This window comes from Notamacropus eugenii, chromosome 3, assembly GCF_028372415.1.
Source record: "Notamacropus eugenii isolate mMacEug1 chromosome 3, mMacEug1.pri_v2, whole genome shotgun sequence".
Lineage (NCBI taxonomy): Eukaryota > Metazoa > Chordata > Mammalia > Diprotodontia > Macropodidae > Notamacropus > Notamacropus eugenii.
Window position 1 is genome coordinate 368491831 of NC_092874.1, and position 19250 is coordinate 368511080.

At 36.0% G+C, this 19250-nt stretch overlaps 1 protein-coding gene and 1 long non-coding RNA gene across 2 annotated transcripts in view; one reads left to right on the top strand and one right to left on the bottom strand.

Moving 5' to 3' along the window:
• The window catches only part of WDR36 (WD repeat domain 36), a 58349-nt gene that overhangs the window by 27316 nt on the left and 11783 nt on the right, over positions 1-19250 (top strand). Inside the window, exons 12-17 of the mRNA XM_072597382.1 lie at positions 5574-5728; positions 7292-7406; positions 8302-8467; positions 13105-13213; positions 16033-16112; positions 18219-18326. Coding sequence (XP_072453483.1) covers positions 5574-5728; positions 7292-7406; positions 8302-8467; positions 13105-13213; positions 16033-16112; positions 18219-18326 — 733 coding nt within the window. The remainder of the gene's footprint in view (positions 1-5573; positions 5729-7291; positions 7407-8301; positions 8468-13104; positions 13214-16032; positions 16113-18218; positions 18327-19250) is intronic.
• The window catches only part of LOC140496962 (uncharacterized), a 238544-nt gene that overhangs the window by 4515 nt on the left and 214779 nt on the right, over positions 1-19250 (bottom strand). The window lies entirely within an intron of this gene.

The following is a 19250-nucleotide window of genomic DNA, read 5'->3' on the forward strand; positions in this document are numbered from 1 at the left end:
AAGATAATACAGTAATTGCTTATATTATGAAATTTGGTATATAGTATGGTACTGACTTAGATTCTTTCTTCCCTGGAAGATTCTCATTAGAGAATTGATTGCCTCTATAAAGCATATTGTAAAAAGAATCCTTAAGGGTAGCTTCATAGAAAAGTTCTACATTTTGTTTTGTCACCCATACATGTCCTGCATACAAGTTAGCAGGGTAAACACCTATTTTTTCTTTTTTTGTTGGTTGTTTATTTATTTTTAGGTTTCGACATTCCGTTCCAATTTTTCTCCCCATAATATCTTGCATTCTGATTACCCCTTCCCTCAATGTACCCTCCCTTCTGTCATACCCTACTCTTTCCTTATCCCTATCTCCTCCCTTTTCCTGTGGGGCAAGTTAAATTTCTATACCCCTTTACCTGTGTTTCTTATTTCCCAGTTATAAGCAATAACAATTCTCAACATTCGTTTCTAATACTTAGAATTCCAACTTCTCTCCCTCCCTCCCTCCTTCCCTATCCCCACTGAGAAGGCAAGAAATTCAATACAGGCTTATATATGTGTTGTTTTGCAAAAGACTTCCGTGATAGTCATGTTGTATAAGACTAACTATATTTCCCTCCATCCTAACCTGTCCTCTATTTATTCTGTTCTCTCATTTGAGAGTGTTTACTTCTAGTTACTCCCTTCTCCCATTTGTCCTCCTTTTTATCATCCCCCTCACCCCACTTGTCCCCTTCTCCCCTACTTTCCTGTAGTGCAAGATAGATTTTCATACCAAATTTAGTGAGCATGTTATTCCTTCTTTGAGCCATATGTGAAGAAAGTAAGCTTCACTTTTCTCCTTTTATCTTCTCCCTTTTCACCTCCATTGAACAGGATTTTTCTTATCTCTCTTGTGAGTTATAGCCTGCCCCATTCCATTTCTCTCTCAACTCCCAATATTTTCCTTTCTCATCCCTTAATTTTATTTTGTTTATGGCTATCATCTCTTCTGATTCAACTCAACCTATACTCTCTTTCTATATGTGCGTGTGTGTGTGTACGTGTATGTGTGTGTATGTTTAATGCCTCCACCTACCCAAATATTGCAAAAAGTCTCAGGAGTTACAAATATTATCTTTCCTTGTAGGAATGTAAACAGTTCAGCTTTAGAAAGTCTTTTATGATTTCTCTTTCTTGTTTACTTTTTCATGCTTCTCTCAAACCTTGTGTTTGAAAGTCAGATTTTCTATTCAATTCTGGTCTTTTCATCATGAATGCTTGAAAGTTCTCTATATCATTGAATGACTGTTTTTTCCCTTGAAGTATTATACCCAGTTTTGCTGAGTAAGTGATTCTTGGTTTTAATCCCAGTTCCTTTGACTTCTGGAATATCCTATTCCAAGCCCTTCTATCCCTTAATGTAGATATTGCCAGATCCTGTGTTATCCTGATTGTATTTCCACAATACTTGAATAGTTTCTTTCTAGCTGCTTTCAGTAGTTTCTGCTTGACTGGAAACTCTGAAATTTGGCCACAATATTCCTAGGAGTTTCTCTTTTAGGGTCTCTTTCAGGAGGTGATTGGTGGATTCTTTCAATATTTATTTTGCCCTTTGGTTCTAGAATATTAGGGCAGTTTTTCTTGATAATTTCATGAAAGATAATGTCTAGGCTCTTTTTTTTGATCATAGCTTTCAGGTAGTCCCATAATTTTTAAATTGTCTCTCCTGGATGTATTTCCCAGGTCAGTTGTTTTTCCTATGAGATGTTTCACATTATCTTCTATTTTTTCAACCTTTTCGTTTTATTTTCTAACTGCTTGGTTTATCTCATAGTCATTAGCTTCCCTGAACTCAATTCTCTCTTTTGAAAAACTATTTTGTTCAGTGAGCAGTGTTTTCCATTTGGCTAATTCTGCTTTTTAAAGCCTTTTTCTCCTCATTGGCTTTTTGGACCTCTTTTTCCAATTGAGTTAGCCTGTTTTTAAAGGTGTTATTTTCCTCAGCATTTTTTTGGTTCTCCTTTACCTGGCTGCTGACATGCTTTTCAAGCTCTTCTATGGCCTGAGCCCATTTCATATTCATTTTGGGGGTACTAGAGGCAGAGGCCTTGCCTTGCCTTCCTCTGACAGTATGCCTTGTTCTTCCTCATCTGAAAGGATGGAAGGAGACACCTGTTCACCAAGAAAGTAACCTTCTATAGTCTTATTTTTTTTTTTTCCTTTTTTGGGCATTTTCCCAGCCAATTACTTGACTTCTGAATCCTTTGTCAAGAGGAAGGTCCTAGTGCTTCTCCTCCTCCCCCCCCCCCCCCCCACAAGGCTGAGATTCAAATCAGCTGCTCAATTCCCCTAGGGCTTTGGGTGGGGGCAGGGCCCTCACTGAGGGCTGAGGTTCAGATCAGCTGCTCAGTTCCCCCAAAGGCTTTAAGCTGAGCTGCCTGGACAGTGGCCCCAGGCAGCTTCCTCAGCCACTGTAGCTGTCCGCCACTGCCTGGGGCTAGTGCTGGGGGAACCCCATTTCCCTCTCTTCCAGTTGGGAAAGCCCTCCCACATTGACCTTTGGAGCTTTCTTTGTTGCTTGTGGGTTGAGGTATCTGGGACCCTCCCTGCTGAGAACTCTGCCCCAGAGGTCTGTTCAGGTCTGTTCAGGTCCTGTTCCGGTCCTGTTCCTCCCAATGCTGTGCGTCCAGGGCTGGGCTCCACTCCGCTCAGTGTCTGGTGAGATAAACCTTTCCTGTTGGCCTTCCACATTACCCTTGGCTGGAAACTTCTTTCACTCTGTTGTTCTGTGGCTTCTGCTGTTCTAGAATTCGTTGAGAGTCATTTTTTACAGGTATTTTGTGGGTTGTGGAGGAAGGGCTAGAGTATGTGCCATCTTGGCTCTACCCCATAGCAATTTTTTCTACCACTTAGTAAATAAGTGTTTGTAAACTATTATTCTTCTGTGTACAATGAAGAATACAGAAAGATATAAAGAATAATTTTTCTCCTTGAGTTTAACATCTAATCGAGAAGATTCATACTTGGAAATTTAAATAAGTACATATAAGAACTGGCCCAAGGTAATGTTAGGTAGTAGGAACAACAAATGCTGTGCATTTAAAAAAGGGTGAAATCAATGTAGGCAGTTTAATATGTAAGAGGTAGAACTTGAATAAGGTTTTGACAGATGTGTAGGATGTGACAGGAGGGGACAAACATTCTAGAAATGGGAAATAGCATGAACAAGGATATATAATTGACACAACTCAGACACTGGATTGATCTGAAGCAGGCTGGAGCCTAGGGTTTACATAGGGGATTAGTGAGAGATAGAATTAGAATAGGTTATTGCAGGTTTATGGTGGGAGTCTTCAATGCCTGGTCTAGGTAATGTGATGCTATTAAATCGGTATTTTAAGATTAAATGTTAGAATAGGTTATCATGCAGGCAGAATAATACTAGCTTGTCTTTAAAGGAGAGGATAATTGGTTATTTTTTCAACATAATACACCAATCAAGAAATTACTGTTGACTTCTCTGAAGTATACAGATTTCTTTATCTCTTGACTTATTTAAGCAACAGGGTGTCTTGTTGACTGGTTTGCTGTTAAAATTGATAAGTACAATAAGTATTTAAATTAATAGAGTCAAGGATATAGAACATTTTCTGAGCATTAAGTTCTTTGTTTTTAATCCCAATGAAAGATTCTATATTTGACTCTTTCCTACCCTTAAAATCCTGTTGTGCCAAGAGAAATTTTAAAATATAAGGAATGTTGCATTGTTCCTGAATTTTCTGAAATCTAAATATATTAAATCCAGTAAAGGCGTATGAAGAAAAGTGCAGGTTAGATCTTTCAGATAGCTAAAAAGCTATTTGAACTTTGTACCTTCAGGGTGCTAATCAAAAATTTAGACTTTCTTCTATTCCAGAAGACCTGTAAAATTTTTCTTCTGGTTAGATCTTTATTGATAACGGAGACTCTCAAGTATCCTTGGTTAGTAGGAGAGGGGACCATTTAAACCTATACATCAGCTGGGGCCTTAGGTTTATTTAGAAGTTTAAATCTGTTCACTTCCTAATGTACTCATTCTTTAATAGAATTAAAAAAACCAAACAAAACAGTGGAATGATCCATTTTACTGAAAGAAGGAAAAGGAAAGAAAGAAATATGTAGATTCACAAATGAAATTAGAATTCCTTTAATAATTTGAGAATTATACAAAAATAGAATAGAAATAGTATTGATACAGTTAGGATCATAAAATAGCCTAGTGGAATGAGGATAATGAGGCCCGGAAAAGTAATAAATAATAAATAAATAAAAGTAATAAAAGTAATCTTGTAGATCAGAACTTCTTAACCTCAAGTCTGAACTTGTTTTTAAAATATTTCGATAAATATATTTCAATATAATTGATTTCCTTTGTAATCCTATGTATTGTTTACATTTTTACATGTTACATTGTACATTTTACACTTACATTATTTTCCTTAGACTCTTAAAGGAGTCCAGGACACACAAAAATGTTAAAAACCTCCTCCCTCTATCCTAAGGAACATCCTGAGAAACATGAGAAAGTAAAGTATACAACACTTTTAGTGATAGTGTAATAGTATTGTTTGGTTTTTTTTTTTCATGGATAAAAATTAATTGAGTGTGGGAAGACACTTTTAAGATGTCAGTCTTTTTTGATGGTTCTGATTTTATTAGCATAGATATTGATTCCCCTGATGCAGATAAAAAGTCATCTTTCCATACCTTCTCCTTTGAGATTTTTGTTCATGTTTTCTCATGCCTTTTTTATACAGGCCCCATTCAACTTGCTACAGACCTTTCATTATATCTTTTAGTATCTTTTACCAGAGTTTCTTGGTGATGCCACCCAAGCTACTTATCTGTTGTCTCATTCTTGAGAAGTCATTGGCCTAGATCTTTTTCTGATCATGCTAAGTTTTGATTATTGATAACATGCTATAGCCTTTTTATATCTTCTGTATACTTTCCCATTATTTTGGGGTTACTTTCATTTTAATTCTTCTGATTATGTCATTTACCTGTTTTGTAGCTATATGAAATATTTATGTTGAAGAGGCTCTTAGAACTGTAGGTGGTAATTGGAATTGTTGAACACATGAATTGTTAATGCAATCCAGTGTCATCTTCTCTCTCTGCCTCTTCAGTCTGTCGCATTTTTCCAAGATAGAGCCTATTGATAGCCTATGAGCTACTTATTTCGGTACATGTCATAATCTGAACAACGTGTATTTTTCATCCACCTTACTGGATAAAAAGATGTATCTCTTTTGCATGTGTGTTGGTATAAAACAACACCATAAAACAAACTAAAACAAGTTTGTTTTTTTAAATCCTTATTTACCAGTGCTTAGCACAGTGTCTAGCACATAGTAGGTGCTTAATAAATAAATATCCCACAAAAATAATCTTATCAGTACTTAGATTGAATGTAGCAAATAACAAATTTATGGTTTTAGTTACTGCCTTCTGAAAACCTGATTTAAGAAATTACTACACATATTTTCACAAAGTATATTTTTTCCCACAAGTATTTCAAGAGATTGAACATTGATAATGGTTTGAATATGTTTCAGAGAATGCTCATGAGAGTGACTGGGATGGAATCCTTGCTTGTCATCAAGGACGATTTTCTTGTTCAACCTGGAACTACCAAAAATGTACCATGGGAGCTTATTTTCTGAAACCAGAAAATTGGAAAAAAGATAAACTACAGAACACAGCTGCAACAGTAAGTGATCTTTTTTGCAGGGAACTTTGTCTTAACTATTTTTATTTTTATTTATTATTATCCAGTAGAACTTTGAAGTATCAATATCTAATAATATCTGTTGCAGCAGAACAGCCCTCCTTTTAGTGAAGAGACCTCTCAGAATCAATCAGCAAGTTGAATACCTGCCATGTGCCAGACACTGTGTTAGCTGCTGAGTATACAAAAACAAAGCAATCCCTACTCTTGGGTTTTAGTAACGTGCATATGTAAGCATGTATAGAATCAATATATGCACGATAAAGATAAAATAAACAGTGTAGTTAAATACAATTAATATTGCTTTACATGATAGAAAGCCCCTTATTAACCAGATATTCATACCAATTGAAGTGTTTCTGTTGCTTAACTTTTCAGTTACCCTAGAATAAACCAGAAGGCCATTTCTGTGGAAATTATTTTTAAACTCAAATGTATATTTTGCCACCTCTGTCATAGTTATATATTGTACTGTGTACATAATTTCTTTGATTAAAAATCTCAATGTTCAAGGGCATTATCAGCTTTCATTGGGGATAGGTGAGGGAAATTTAATTGAATTTCTATTGACAGCTGGACAGAGGGCTGCTTTACTTCCATTTGACAATAGACAATAATTTGTTAAAAGTTAGATAAATGTATTTCAATATAATTGGTTTCTTTTGTAGTCCTTTGTATTTTATTGATTTAAAAACATTATTCTGAGGAGTCCCAAATTGTCAAAGTTGTCCAGGACACACCAAAAGGTTAAAAACCTCTGCCCTGTATCCCCAAGGGACTTATGTAGGAAATAAGAGGAAGTAAAGCACATCACACTTTTAGTAATGGTGTAAAAGTTACATTTCATATGACAGTACATGGTAAGGTCTGAGGCATTAATAAGAACAGGCAAATAAATTTGAAAATTATTTAGGAAACACTTGACTGTCACTAAAGACTTTGGAACAAAGGAATAACATGGCAAAATGTACGCATAAAAATATTAGAGTTGTGTAGATAGGTGGTCAGGAATGTCTTACTGGGGTGATGGCTTTGAGAAGAAAGAGGAAGGAGACAGGTATGAAAGCTGATGGAGAGGTAAAATGGTTAGAAGTTAGACAGTCTTTTGAGAGAGTGTCAGAAGGAGAAAACAGTAACAGTATAAAAATAATATATGCCACAAGGGGGATGGAGACTCTCTCTCTCTCTCTCTCTCTCTCTCTCTCTCTCTCTCTCTCTCTCCCCCTCTCTCTCTCTCCCCCTCTTTCTCTCTCTTTTACTTTCTCTCTCACATACACACACACACACACACACACACATATACACACGCGCACGTGTGCACACATGGCTTAGCTTTTATAAGTAGTAAATTAAAAGATGGCTCAGTTTTGATGGGATGGATGAGAGGTTAGGTGATTTTTTTTTCCAGGTTCAAGACTTGTGTCAGAAGGAGTTCCAGCCTGGATTTTCTGACCCCCAGGCCCGTGTCTGTGCTTGTTACCTTCTGAATTTAACCATAGCAGTAGTTAATTAAACATTTATTTCTTTCTGTCATTTTCTCCAAAGGCTGTAGATATAACTTCCTGTGGAAACTTTGCTGTAATTGGTCTTACATCAGGAAATGTTGATGTCTATAACATGCAGTCTGGTATGCATCGAGGTTCATTTGGAGTGGAAAAAGGTAATATTTTATTTTTTTAAGTTTTCATTTATTGCATTTTGATAAGGTGAAGTCTTTTAACTGAAGCTGTGATAACTTGCTAAGGAATTGGTGTACGTTATGAATTAATAAAAATGTTTTATGTAGTCTAAGAAGTGCTTTTTAGGGAGTGCAGACTCAAATTGTTGCAAAATTGTATCTTACTTTCTAAAAGGATATTGTCAAGATTTAACCTAAAAGCTAACTTGGCCTTTTTCTAAGTTATAACTTGCTCCAGGAGAATTTGAATAGCATTAGAGCTGTTCAAAAGTGGGATGAGCTGCTTCAGGAAGTAGTGGATTCCCCTCCATTCTCCAATGGTCTTAAAGCAAAGGCTATATTATCATATTTTAAGGTTCCTACAGGGGAGAATCTTGCCATGTATGTGTTGGATTAGGTGGCCTCTAATGTTTCTTCCAATTCTTTGGTCTCAACTTGGTCCTTTCATGTGGTTTGATTTTTAAATCTCCTTCAAATTTTAATGTCACAGTATTCAAATGGAATGAAAGGATTAACACATTTGTAAAATTCAGATTTTATGGAGTTCAGTTTTCAGAAAACTTCTTAGTTTTCACTATAACATCTTTTGATAATCTTTGGGATTATCTTTGTGGAATCAATGAAAACTACTTTAGTAATGAGATTCAAGTCTGCTTTATTTTTTACCAAAAGTATTTTATTGTGATAAAGAGCACATGACATAATTATTTCTGTTAACTTCATCATCTTAAAAAATGGTGTTAATATTAGGTATTCGGTAATAATTTATTAAATGAAATAATAAACTTTTATGGGAAGTAGCTATTTTTTTCTTTACACTATGTGTGTATGTATATGTATATGTGTGTACTTATTTTTCTTTTGCATTTACTTTAAGCCCATGAAGGTGCTGTTAGAGGAGTGGCAGTAGATGGATTAAACCAGTTAACAATTACAGCCGGTAGTGAAGGATTACTCAAATTTTGGAACTTTAAGAGTAAAATGTTAATTCACACTACAAACCTAAGTTCACCTCCAAATATCATATTGCTGCATAGAGATAGGTGAGTCTTTTTTAACTTTCTGTAACTTACAAACTCTTTGAGGACAAGAATTAGTTAGAGTTAACTCATGAACGAGAACCACATGTACAAAGCAATTTATGGACTTAGGATGTTACTTATATCAAGCGTTCCATCCACTATTTGTAGAAATTAATTGTTGTATCTCTTCATTTATATGTGCAATTCACCTCTCGGTTTATTTTAGAAGAATCTGTGAGCTCATGAATATGAATGCAGATTAGATTATGTCATTACTCCTCATTTCTTTCTAAAGGTCCATATATCATATATATATATATATATATATATATATATATATGATTCAGTCCTCCCTATTCTCCCCTATTCAGTAAACTTCAGGGATTATCTATTACTGCTCTTTGATGTTTAACACCTTTCACACCTTAGCCCCGACCTACCTACCTTTCCAGCTTTATTGCACATTATCTCCTTTCATATACATTGAACTTACTATTCCTTATAGAAGTTACTCAGTTGCCTGCCTATGTGTTTATAACCTTGCTTTTCCCTATGCCAGAAATACCTTCTTTCTTGTTCTCTGATTCTCAGAATCCTTATTTTACTTATGTCAGTTACCATGTTCTATGTGAAGTCTTTCTATTTGGAGCTTTCTCCTCTAAATCACCCTGTATTTTGGGGGGGAATATGCCTTCATTGAGGATATACCCAACTCATGTATGTATCTCAAAGATTTTTATAGATGGAGTAATAAGCATATTGGTTGGTAAATCTTGAAGTTCTTGCAGTCACCTTTTTTGATATTAACAAGCTGAGATTTTTTTCCATGCCTTTGGTATCTCCCCTCACTCCCTCCACCTCCCCCCCCACATTAGATCACTTCTATGTGAGTCTCTTGATGCCTTAACAGTTGTATTACCTGAATTCTGATGAAAGGGAAGGAAAAGGAAAAAGTATTTATGTAGCACCTGCTTGGGCAGGACGCTGTGTTAAGCACTTTTATAAATACTGTCTCATTTGGTCCTCATGATAACCCTGTCAGGTAGATGCCATTATTACCCTACTTTACAGTTGAGGAAACTGAAACAAATAGAGTAAATGACTTGCTAGGGTCACACAACCGGTAAGGGTCTAAAGCTGAATTTGAACTCTGGATTCCTGACTCTAGACCTGGAACTCTATGCACTGCACTTCTCTATGTTGTCCTAGTGAAACATAAGCTCTGGCAGGTAGCATAAAGGTATTTGAATATAGACCTGTCTTGACTAAGCTATTGAAGAACAGCATAGCTCAGTTGGAAGAGGCTTATCTCATGTAGGCTGGCTGCTAGATGAGTTCTTTGGCTGTGATAGTCCATTAAACCAGAAATATAAAAATTATTCTCAATCCTGTTTTTAAACTTGAATAGTGGTAAGTAGAATGGCAGAAAATGGGAGGGAAGTATGCCAACAATCAGCAGGTCTTTCTATTACTGGAAGAACTAAATCTAAATCCTTATAATGTTAACATGGTTTTTATAAATGAAGGATGACTGACAGACTTTGATTTGAGAATTAAAGGAGCGGAAGTAATTGGTTTTACCTAAAGGCTCCATGATTTCATGGGACATTTGGTCATGCTCTTTTTTTACAGTGCTTAGTAAAGCCAGAGGAACGCCATTAGGGTATTCGTGGGTTATGCTTTATCATCTTTTGCAGAAGTTGAAAGAATAGAAAAAAGGTAAAGAATTTAATTAGATCTTCCAAACTGCGATTTCTGGACATTTTTCAAGTGGCAGAATTAGGGGTAATGAAATAAAATTGCAGAAAGTTAGAATTAGATTTGATGAAGGGGAAACTTTAAAAACAGTTCAGTAGTGGAGTGGGACCTCATGAGAGGTGCCTGAGCAAAGGTTGGATGACCATCTGTCGGATGTGTATTGTCCAGTAGGTACAGGTAGGACTAGATGGCTTCTGGGATTGCTTCCAACTTTGAGAGTATATAATTCTGTGAAGCTGAGTGAGGACTGTAGAAAATGTTGGAAAATAAGGTTCCATATTAAGGAATGAGAGAGTCCTTTATTCAGAAATCTTATGTGTTATGTTACAAGTACTTCAAGAAGAAAATCTGAAGGTGCTTGACATAGTAAGTACCATATAGCATCACAAAAATGAAATTGTCCATCTCTTACCATGCTGGAAATGACTTTTTACCATTGGAGGAGTAATTTCTGAATCAGCTGTCAGACCATCAGCTGATTATAGTAACATCAAATTGCAGGAAAGGGTAGGATGAGAAAAATGGACGATTATAACAACTGTAACTTGACTTAATGAAAAGCTTTTGATGTTGAAAAAAATGGAAAAATGAATAAAAGAAGCGAAATTCCTTCTTATCACTGTTTACTTTGGAAGTGTAACCAGTGTGAAGCATTCACCACAATGAGGAGTCCAAAAGGAATGGGACAACTTGATTTCTTTGCCAAGTAGAGAAACAGCATCCAAGGGATTAATCAGTTTAAAATACAAAATGGTTTAGAAAATTTTAAAGAAAGTGAATATTGTGAGCAGTTGGACCTCCAGAATATCAAATGATGAATTCTGTAGTAAACTTGCCTACTATGATAGATTATACCCACTTAAGTCAATCATCTTAGATAAAAATGAAGGCAGACCACCAAAAGATGAAAAATGGAACAGACTACCCTAGTTAGGCTCTTTCATCATGTGACAGTGCTACTGCATTTGGAATCATAACAGCTCAGCTCATAATGTGTTAAAAAAAAATTGAACTTAAACACAGTTGGACTATATCAGATACAGATAGAAGAAATTTGCCAGTTTTTAAAGCAGATCTTTTTAGAGATCTGATATAAACAGGCAGTACTAAAGCACTGTGTTAGGTGCTAGATATGAAAAAAAACAATAACAACAAAGGGTGAAAATCCCTTCTCTCAGGGAGCTTGCGTTCTAAAGAAAAAAAAGATAATAAATGACTTGGAGAAATCATAGTATTATTACCCAAAAAAGTCATCAAGAGAGTGTTGAACTGTATGCTGAATTTCTCATCTCTGAATTCTTTATTAAAATGACCTACCAAAAATATCTTTGAAAATGAGAAAAGGAGGAGATATGCTTTTTGGGGGAAGTGAGAATGACAAATATTTGAGTTCATTTGATTTAAATCCATTCAGAGCACATCCTTCTCTTCCTTTTCTTGAGTATCATTTATGACCACCAACTTTCTTCCTCAGCTGTTACCAGATACACATTCTGTTATCAGTGGAGGAAAAAAAAGAATCAAAACACTACTGTGAGTCCTCAAGGGCTTTTGACTTTTGCAAACGACTTTCTATACAGACCACATCTTCATAGTTATGTAACTGAGTGTAAAATGTAGTTAATACAATATCCCACTGATTTTTTTTTTATTCTAAGAAAACGTTTTGACTTTGGAGCAAAGTGTGGTTTTAAAGGCTCTTTCAGTAATATGTTTCATCCAAAGAAAGTCATATAAGACTCTTTGATAGGTCAACACGGAGCTAACATTGTTCATTAAGCACTTACTGTGTGCCAGATGCTGATTTCAGATTGTTGATTGCATCAAATCTCAGAGTACTAAGGACCCACCCCAACTCCTCACCTCCCCTTAACAAGATCTTAGACCCTCAAAAATAAAAAGTTAGGCCTGACTCTCCACATAGGAAAAGTGAATGATGAGTGCTTATTGTCCAAGTGTTGTTGATGTAGTTTATCAGTGTGATGTGTGTATCTGTATCTTGGAAAGTGTGGATATGCAAGCTGTGCCCAGAACTGAATTTAAGGTGGAAATTAGGATGAATTCCATTAGGGAAATTATGCAGCACTTTCAGCAGTCCCATATATCTCAAGGATGCAAAACCCCATCTTTTAGACATCTGTATTTGCCTATTGATGCTACATCCTTAGGAACCACCAATCTCCCCGAAGAGTGCAAATTTGAAGTCATCATGTAGGCAAGAGAAAGCTGTGATAGTCATAAGTAGATTGCTGCCTATTATTGGTGATGACTTCATGCGAGAATTGGTGTCCAGAAAATGTATGATTGAGAATTGGTTAGTCATGTAACAAGAGAAAAAAGGAGGCCTGGGTGATGTACCCTGTTATCCATGCAACATTAAAAGTTGTGGAATAAGAACTTCAAGATATTGGGAGATAAATCTTCTCTTTATCACATAGAATAAAAAGACATTTTTGGCCTTAGACCCTCATGAAGTTACAGAGAATCAGTTAATGGAAAATCCTACACTGATGAATTTGAAGATCTTTGAAATTTTGTACATAAAGAAATACATACATGGGTAGATAATAGAGTAATTCATCAGGCTGTTCATATGTCATTTGTTATATTTTTCTACTTGGTTTTTCCATTATTATGACTGTTTTGCATAATTGTTGAGTTCATTGTTATTATCTTTATGTAATGTTCCTGCAAAAGTCCCTAATTTGCTTATATTCTCTTTACTAGTGGAATACTAGATTTGTCTTAAATTTATTATCACTGCTATAGATGATAGAACATTTTATTTGATTTTTACTAATATAAAATTTGGTAATAGAAAATAGTCTTTATTGTGTGTCTGTGATTTTTGCTTTTTGAATTTTTAAAATTTCTTATAAATTATTTACTTCTTTCATCAGTGGCATCCTGGGAATTGCCTCAGATGACTTCAGTCTAATCATTGTAGACATAGAAACCAGAAGGACAGTCAGAGAATTTTTTGGACACCAAGGCCAGATAAATGACATGGTAATATTGATGGAACAAAAGTGACTTTTAATGAGCTTTTAATTTCCTTTAAAAAGTGGAATATTCTGAAAAGGATTCAGATTATTGTGGGCAAGTTTAAAGCAAAAAAAAGTATGCTTCTGCTTTTCTAAGGAATTTTAAGGAAAACTAATATTTACTTGTGTAAGACAATGGACTTGTTGATGTACAAATGCTCCACCTCACCCCTGAAATTCATTGTAAAAATACTGTTGGTACTTTGGCAGGTGCATTTGTTCTGGATAGCTGTATAACAATACCAATGCGTTGAGTATAGTTATTTATACTTTTTCCAGAACCTTTTCATATCCTTTAGGTCTATTTCACAGGAGTCACTGGAGTTTTTGGACTCCAGCCTCTAACAGGTTCTCTCTTGATCTGGGCGGATGGGAAGGACAGGAAGATGGCTTCAAATCTTACTTTATTCTCATCTAGTCTTCTCAGAAGGGAGTTGCTGATATTGGGAGTACCAACTGCTACAGCATTCCGGATCACCCTTCTCTCAGGGCAGGCAAGCAGAGGGGGCAACTACCCTTGTGTCTCGATGAGGGTCAGTGGAGACAGGCACAGCTTGTGCACTCCCCTATGTCCCCTCAAGCCTCAGTGGGGGCCAGTGGAGATACACATGGTGATACACTGTCATATTCCTCTATGGGTTCCCCACTTGATTTATAGGGCAACAGACAAAGAAGGCATGTTGCCAGCAATAGCCTCACAGATTAACTTTAGCAATATCATCATTCAGCGCAGGCATAGTAAAAATCATATTATGTGTGTTGTGGCCTCTTCCCCCCCCACCATACCTCTCTGCGCAGCCATATTGGAGTTGTTCACAAGTTATGGGCCTGGGAAGTATCATCTAACAGAAGAAATTAGACATTTTTTTGGCCGTGAAGCCTGGGAAGTTAAATTCCAAGAAAGAATAACAAAACTCTCCTTACTTATAAGGTCATATATCATAGACTTAGAGCAAGAAGGGACCACAGTTCATTTAGTCCAACCTTCTTTACTCCCTCATGTTACAGATGAGGAAACTGAGGATCAGGGAGAGGTTATATGACGAGGCAAGTGGCAGAGCCTGAAACCCAGATTTGGTGTCCTGGATGCATATGGGAAAGTAGGCGATGCTAGCACTTGCAGCCAAGCCTGGAATTATTGTGAATTACAGATAAAAATTCATCACTTTTGTTCTTTTGCTATAACTTTACCTACTCATGAGTTTTATTTCTCACAGATTTCTAATTAGACTTCCCCAAACATTGCAGAATAAAATAATACTTCCTGAGCAAGGAAGAAAATAGCATTTTTAACAAAAGTTATAAATAAGCAAGATTGGAAACATTCTTAGTTCTCAGTTGTTTAAAACTTTTATTATTTCAGAAAATTTATATTTTCTCATGTAAAACTTCACTTTATTAGATTGATTCAGGGGAGTATTGTTCAGAATTAGAAGATATGGCAGAGAAATAAGATTTTCATTTTAAGTGTCTAAGTGAGGCAGCACCTGTCCTGGGAGATTACATTTATTCCACTGTTGCCATTAAGCTAACAAAATGTTTAGGCAGGATAATTGAGTGAGAAAGCACATTAGACTTAAGGTTAGTGGATCTTGATTCATATTCTGACTCAAACAGCTGCGTGACTTTGGAGACATCACTTAACCTCTCTGAACCTTAGTTTTTTCATTTGCAATATACATCCATAGCACAGTAACGATTGTTGTGGGCAAAGTACTTTAATGTTTACAAATTGCTATATAATAAGGAGTTAATAAGTCTTTTGGAGAACAGCTGTGACGAGTGGTTTATTATTAAACCTTTTTCTAGGTGTGGTTAAAAACACTCTAGTACTTTTCGAATGCTAGAGATACACCTAGTCTCTAGTTCTACTCTTAATTTGATAAGTCAGTACCTTTCTTCATAGACAATAGTACAAAACCCCATTTTGTTTTTAAAATTATAAAAACAAACAGCAGCAAAAATCATTGAAGTCTTCAGGCTGGGAAAGACCTTAGAGAGAACATGTGTTTCATCCCTCTCTGGACAATTAATGGCAGGTGTGGCCCCTTTATTTGTGGCCCAGCACTTTACTGCTAGAAAAGCTTGCTTTTCTCTGTTAATTCATCAAATTTTGCTGTTTATAAGTTGTGACAGCTAAATTTTATTTAAATTATTTCTTAACTTTCTTCTTACCCCTTGCCTAGGATGTCCCATTCAATTGCCACCTCCTCTATCAAGATCTTTCTAACCATCACCCCCTCCCCCACCAGCTGCCCATACTTCCTCCCTGCCTTATTTTGTATATGTATGTATTTATTTATATTATTTTGTGTATGTACATATAGAGTTTCCCTCTTAGGATTTGTTGTTGCTGTTGTCCAGTCATTTCAGACTCTTCATGATGTCATTTTGGCTTTTCTTGTTGGCAGAGATGCTGGAGTGGTGTGCCATTTCCTTCTCTAGCTCATTTTACAGATAAGGAACTGAGGCAAACTGGGTTAAATGACTTGCCCATGGTCACAGAACTAGTAAGTGTGAGGCCAGATTTGAATTCAGGAAGATGAGTCTTTCTAATTCCAGGCACAGTGCTCTGTCTGCCATGTCAGGAGGTCTTCTAGAATATAGGCTCCTTGAAGGTGGAAACTTTGATTTTTGTCTTTATATTTCTCAGAGCCTAGTATAGTAGTCTCCAGCATATAACTTAATAAATGTTTGATGATTAATTCAATTCTTAATCAATTCTGTTGTCTTTTGGAATGTTTAGCATTTTTAAAATGAGTATTTTATTAATTTTGTTTAAAGGCTTTCAGTCCTGATGGTCGTTGGTTAATAAGTGGTTCAATGGATTGCTCAATTAGGATTTGGGACCTTCCATCCGGGTGGTAAGTAAACTTGTAATAGGATTCTTAGCTTTGTATGAATCCTATTTGTCTGTGTATTAAGCTACTGTGGAAAGAGTCTTTGCTTTTGTCCCTGTAATTAAATGTTTAATAGTTATCTCACAAAAGTTAATGAAGAATTGTATATGATTTTCAAATCATTACCTAATGAGAATTCCGTTACTGGAGTATAAATCTGACAATAGAGTAGGAAAGTAGATAAAGAATTGTTTTCAGTAGTAACTAAATCACTGAAAAAAAGGAAAAGAAAAGGTAGAACCATTAGGTAGGAGATAATAGCTTTTATCATTTACCATAACCCCAGGTTGAATCCTGTCTACCTTGTCCTCATTCTTCCATGTTAGGAAGAGGGTTGAAGGATGGGATGTTTAACCTGTACCCAGAAGCAGTTTGACCTTTAGAAAGGAAAACTCAGTTTTCTTGTGATTTTGTTAAACACAGAAATAATGCAGTTCATTTGACAATATCATAATGAGATTATACTTTCTATCACACATGCTGAGTTTGAAAGGTAAGCAATTATTAATTAAGTTGCATCCTAATTAATTAGGAAATTTTCTTCACAACTGGAAACTACATATTTTCCAGTAAGCCCTCATTAGAGTGCTGGACCTAGCATCAGGAAGACTTTCTTCAGGCTTCAATACACTTACTAGTTGTGTGACCCTGGGCAAGTCACTTAACCTTGTTTGTTTCACTGTCCTCATCTGTAAAATGAGCTGGAGGAGGAAATGGCAAAGTACTTCAGTATCTTTGCTAAGAAAATTCCACACTGGGGTCATGAGTCAGAAGCGACTGAAAGAACCAAGCAACAATAGCAGTCTCCTCAATACCGCCTTTTTGAATGAGTATTGGTCATCCTCTTTACCGTGACACTGTGCTGTGAAATAGAAGTGATTTGAATTGATTTTCTGCCTAGTTTGTTGCAGTTGCTATGATGTTAGCTATTTCATTTAACAAGACATCCTAACTTATTATCTGCTGAATCTTTAATATACAAATAATGAACTTTTATTTGGGACAGTTTGAATATTTAAGACAAACCTACAAATTTGTGATTTAGCTTTTTTTCCCAGTTTTAACATGGACTCGAATCTGACAGTTTTATAGTTCCCCTTAAGTAGGTACCACTACAGGACCAGAAAAATCCTTTGTTAGATGACTTTTAAAACTTCATTTGACTTGCTATAGAAAACAAATACTGATATTAAAATGTTAAGAAATTTGCCATAGAATCTTTATTTATGGACCTATTCTGCCTAATCTGCCTATGACATGCAAGATTAGAGACATAGTTGTATAAATAGTTAGGCTATTTTGCAAGAAGACCTGGGTTCAGATCCTCCTATTGACTGTGTAATCCTGGACCACTTGCTCAACCTTTCAGTGTTTCTCTTAACTAAGAAAATCAGCTATAGAATAGTTGTAGAGGTGGCTAGGTAGTATAAGAGGAAAATGTGCTGTTCTTGGAGTCAGGAAGACCTGATTTCAAGTTCTGCCTCCTAAGAGGCTCCTCCTCTTGAGCCAGAGGGAAGGAGGGACCCCAGGACAGAGTGTGCTAAGGAGGTATCATTGTCAGAATTGATTTCATCCTTGTAGAATGATGAGTTTCTAGAGATCATGAAATCCAGGAGTGGGGATGGATGTTGAAGCTGTGTGGGAAATGATGAGGTGAATGCTGTGGTTACCCTCCTTAAATGGAGTAGGATTAGGGAGGAGCTCTCCAATGTCTGCCCTTCAGTCTCCTTTACAATAGAAAATTGGATCCCTATATTCATACCCTTTGTCTGGTTAATTTTAATTAAATTAGTAATTTGGCCTCCTAGGGATGAGAACTAAATATTTTCATGTGAATTAAGATGGTTATGTTGATAATCACCAGTGTCACCAAGTGGCCCAGAGTGAAATCTTATTTTGTGAGGTTTATTCTATCCTCTGTCCCTCTGTTAAGCAAAATCCAAGGGGGAATTATATCCATTATGGTGAAATGTAATGTAAATAGGATAAAAAGCTTAGAGGGCCTCTAGATGCTTGAAAATCATAAAAATTCTATTTTGTCTGAAAGAAGTTTTTTTTCCCTCCTACTAGCCTTATAGACTGTTTCTTAGTGGATTCAGCACCTGTCAGTCTTACTATGTCTCCCACTGGAGACTTTCTGGCCACTTCCCATGTGGATAATCTTGGAATTTATCTGTGGTAAGTGCTTTATATTTTTTTCCAGCAAAAAAATGTAGCTGCTCAAATTGTTTTAATAGTTTTCACATCTCTCAAGTGGAAGTGCCTGATTTTTTCATTCACTAAAGAAGAAAAACATATTGAAGATGATTTTAAAATTGCTAGTCAAAATACTGCTAAGCTTTTTCATAAGATTTGTTTTGTAAAGAGTCATTCCTTTAGTTTATTCCCTAGGGCACAGTTGTCCTAAAGGATTTTTATTCCAGCCAGTATTATTTTAGCGTTTTAAATTTGATCGTCCACTTAACATTGGTCATTGATGAAGGCTTTCAGGGGGTCCAGCAGGAGGGATAGGATCATCATGCTTGTTAAGTTGGAAGAATCAAGAAAAAGTGTTTGCGAATCTTAGCCGATGCTAGAAAATGCTGACTTTGGCACATCCATGATGAGTCAGTATTCTGCTATTTAACTCTCTGCCACCTGATGTTCAGTAGAAAAGGAAAATTCATTTTATGTCTATGACTTCATTGAACTTGGAAATAGATGTAAGCCTAGTAAAGAACCTAGCCCTGTAAACTTTGTCTTATAGAGGAAAGGCATACAGTTATACAGTGAAAGGAAGAATGAAAACTCAGGCATCTAGACTTCAGATTCCAGTGTTCATTCTACTGTTCCATACTGCCTCTTTTTTTATATTTGACAGTAAGCCTAAGATGTTTCTAGAGCTCCAGGTCAGATCCTATTACAATGAATTACTCTAGAAGTTTGTTCTCTTATTTTAAATTAGTAGATCCTTTGCTGATACAGTAGAAAGAACTGAATGTGAAGTCACAGGAGCCGAGTTCAAATTCTGATTCTGCTGCTACTTAGGACTTTAGGCAAGTCTTCTTCCTTCTGGACCCTAGTTTTCTCATCTCTGAGATGAGGGGGTTGGAATAAATTACC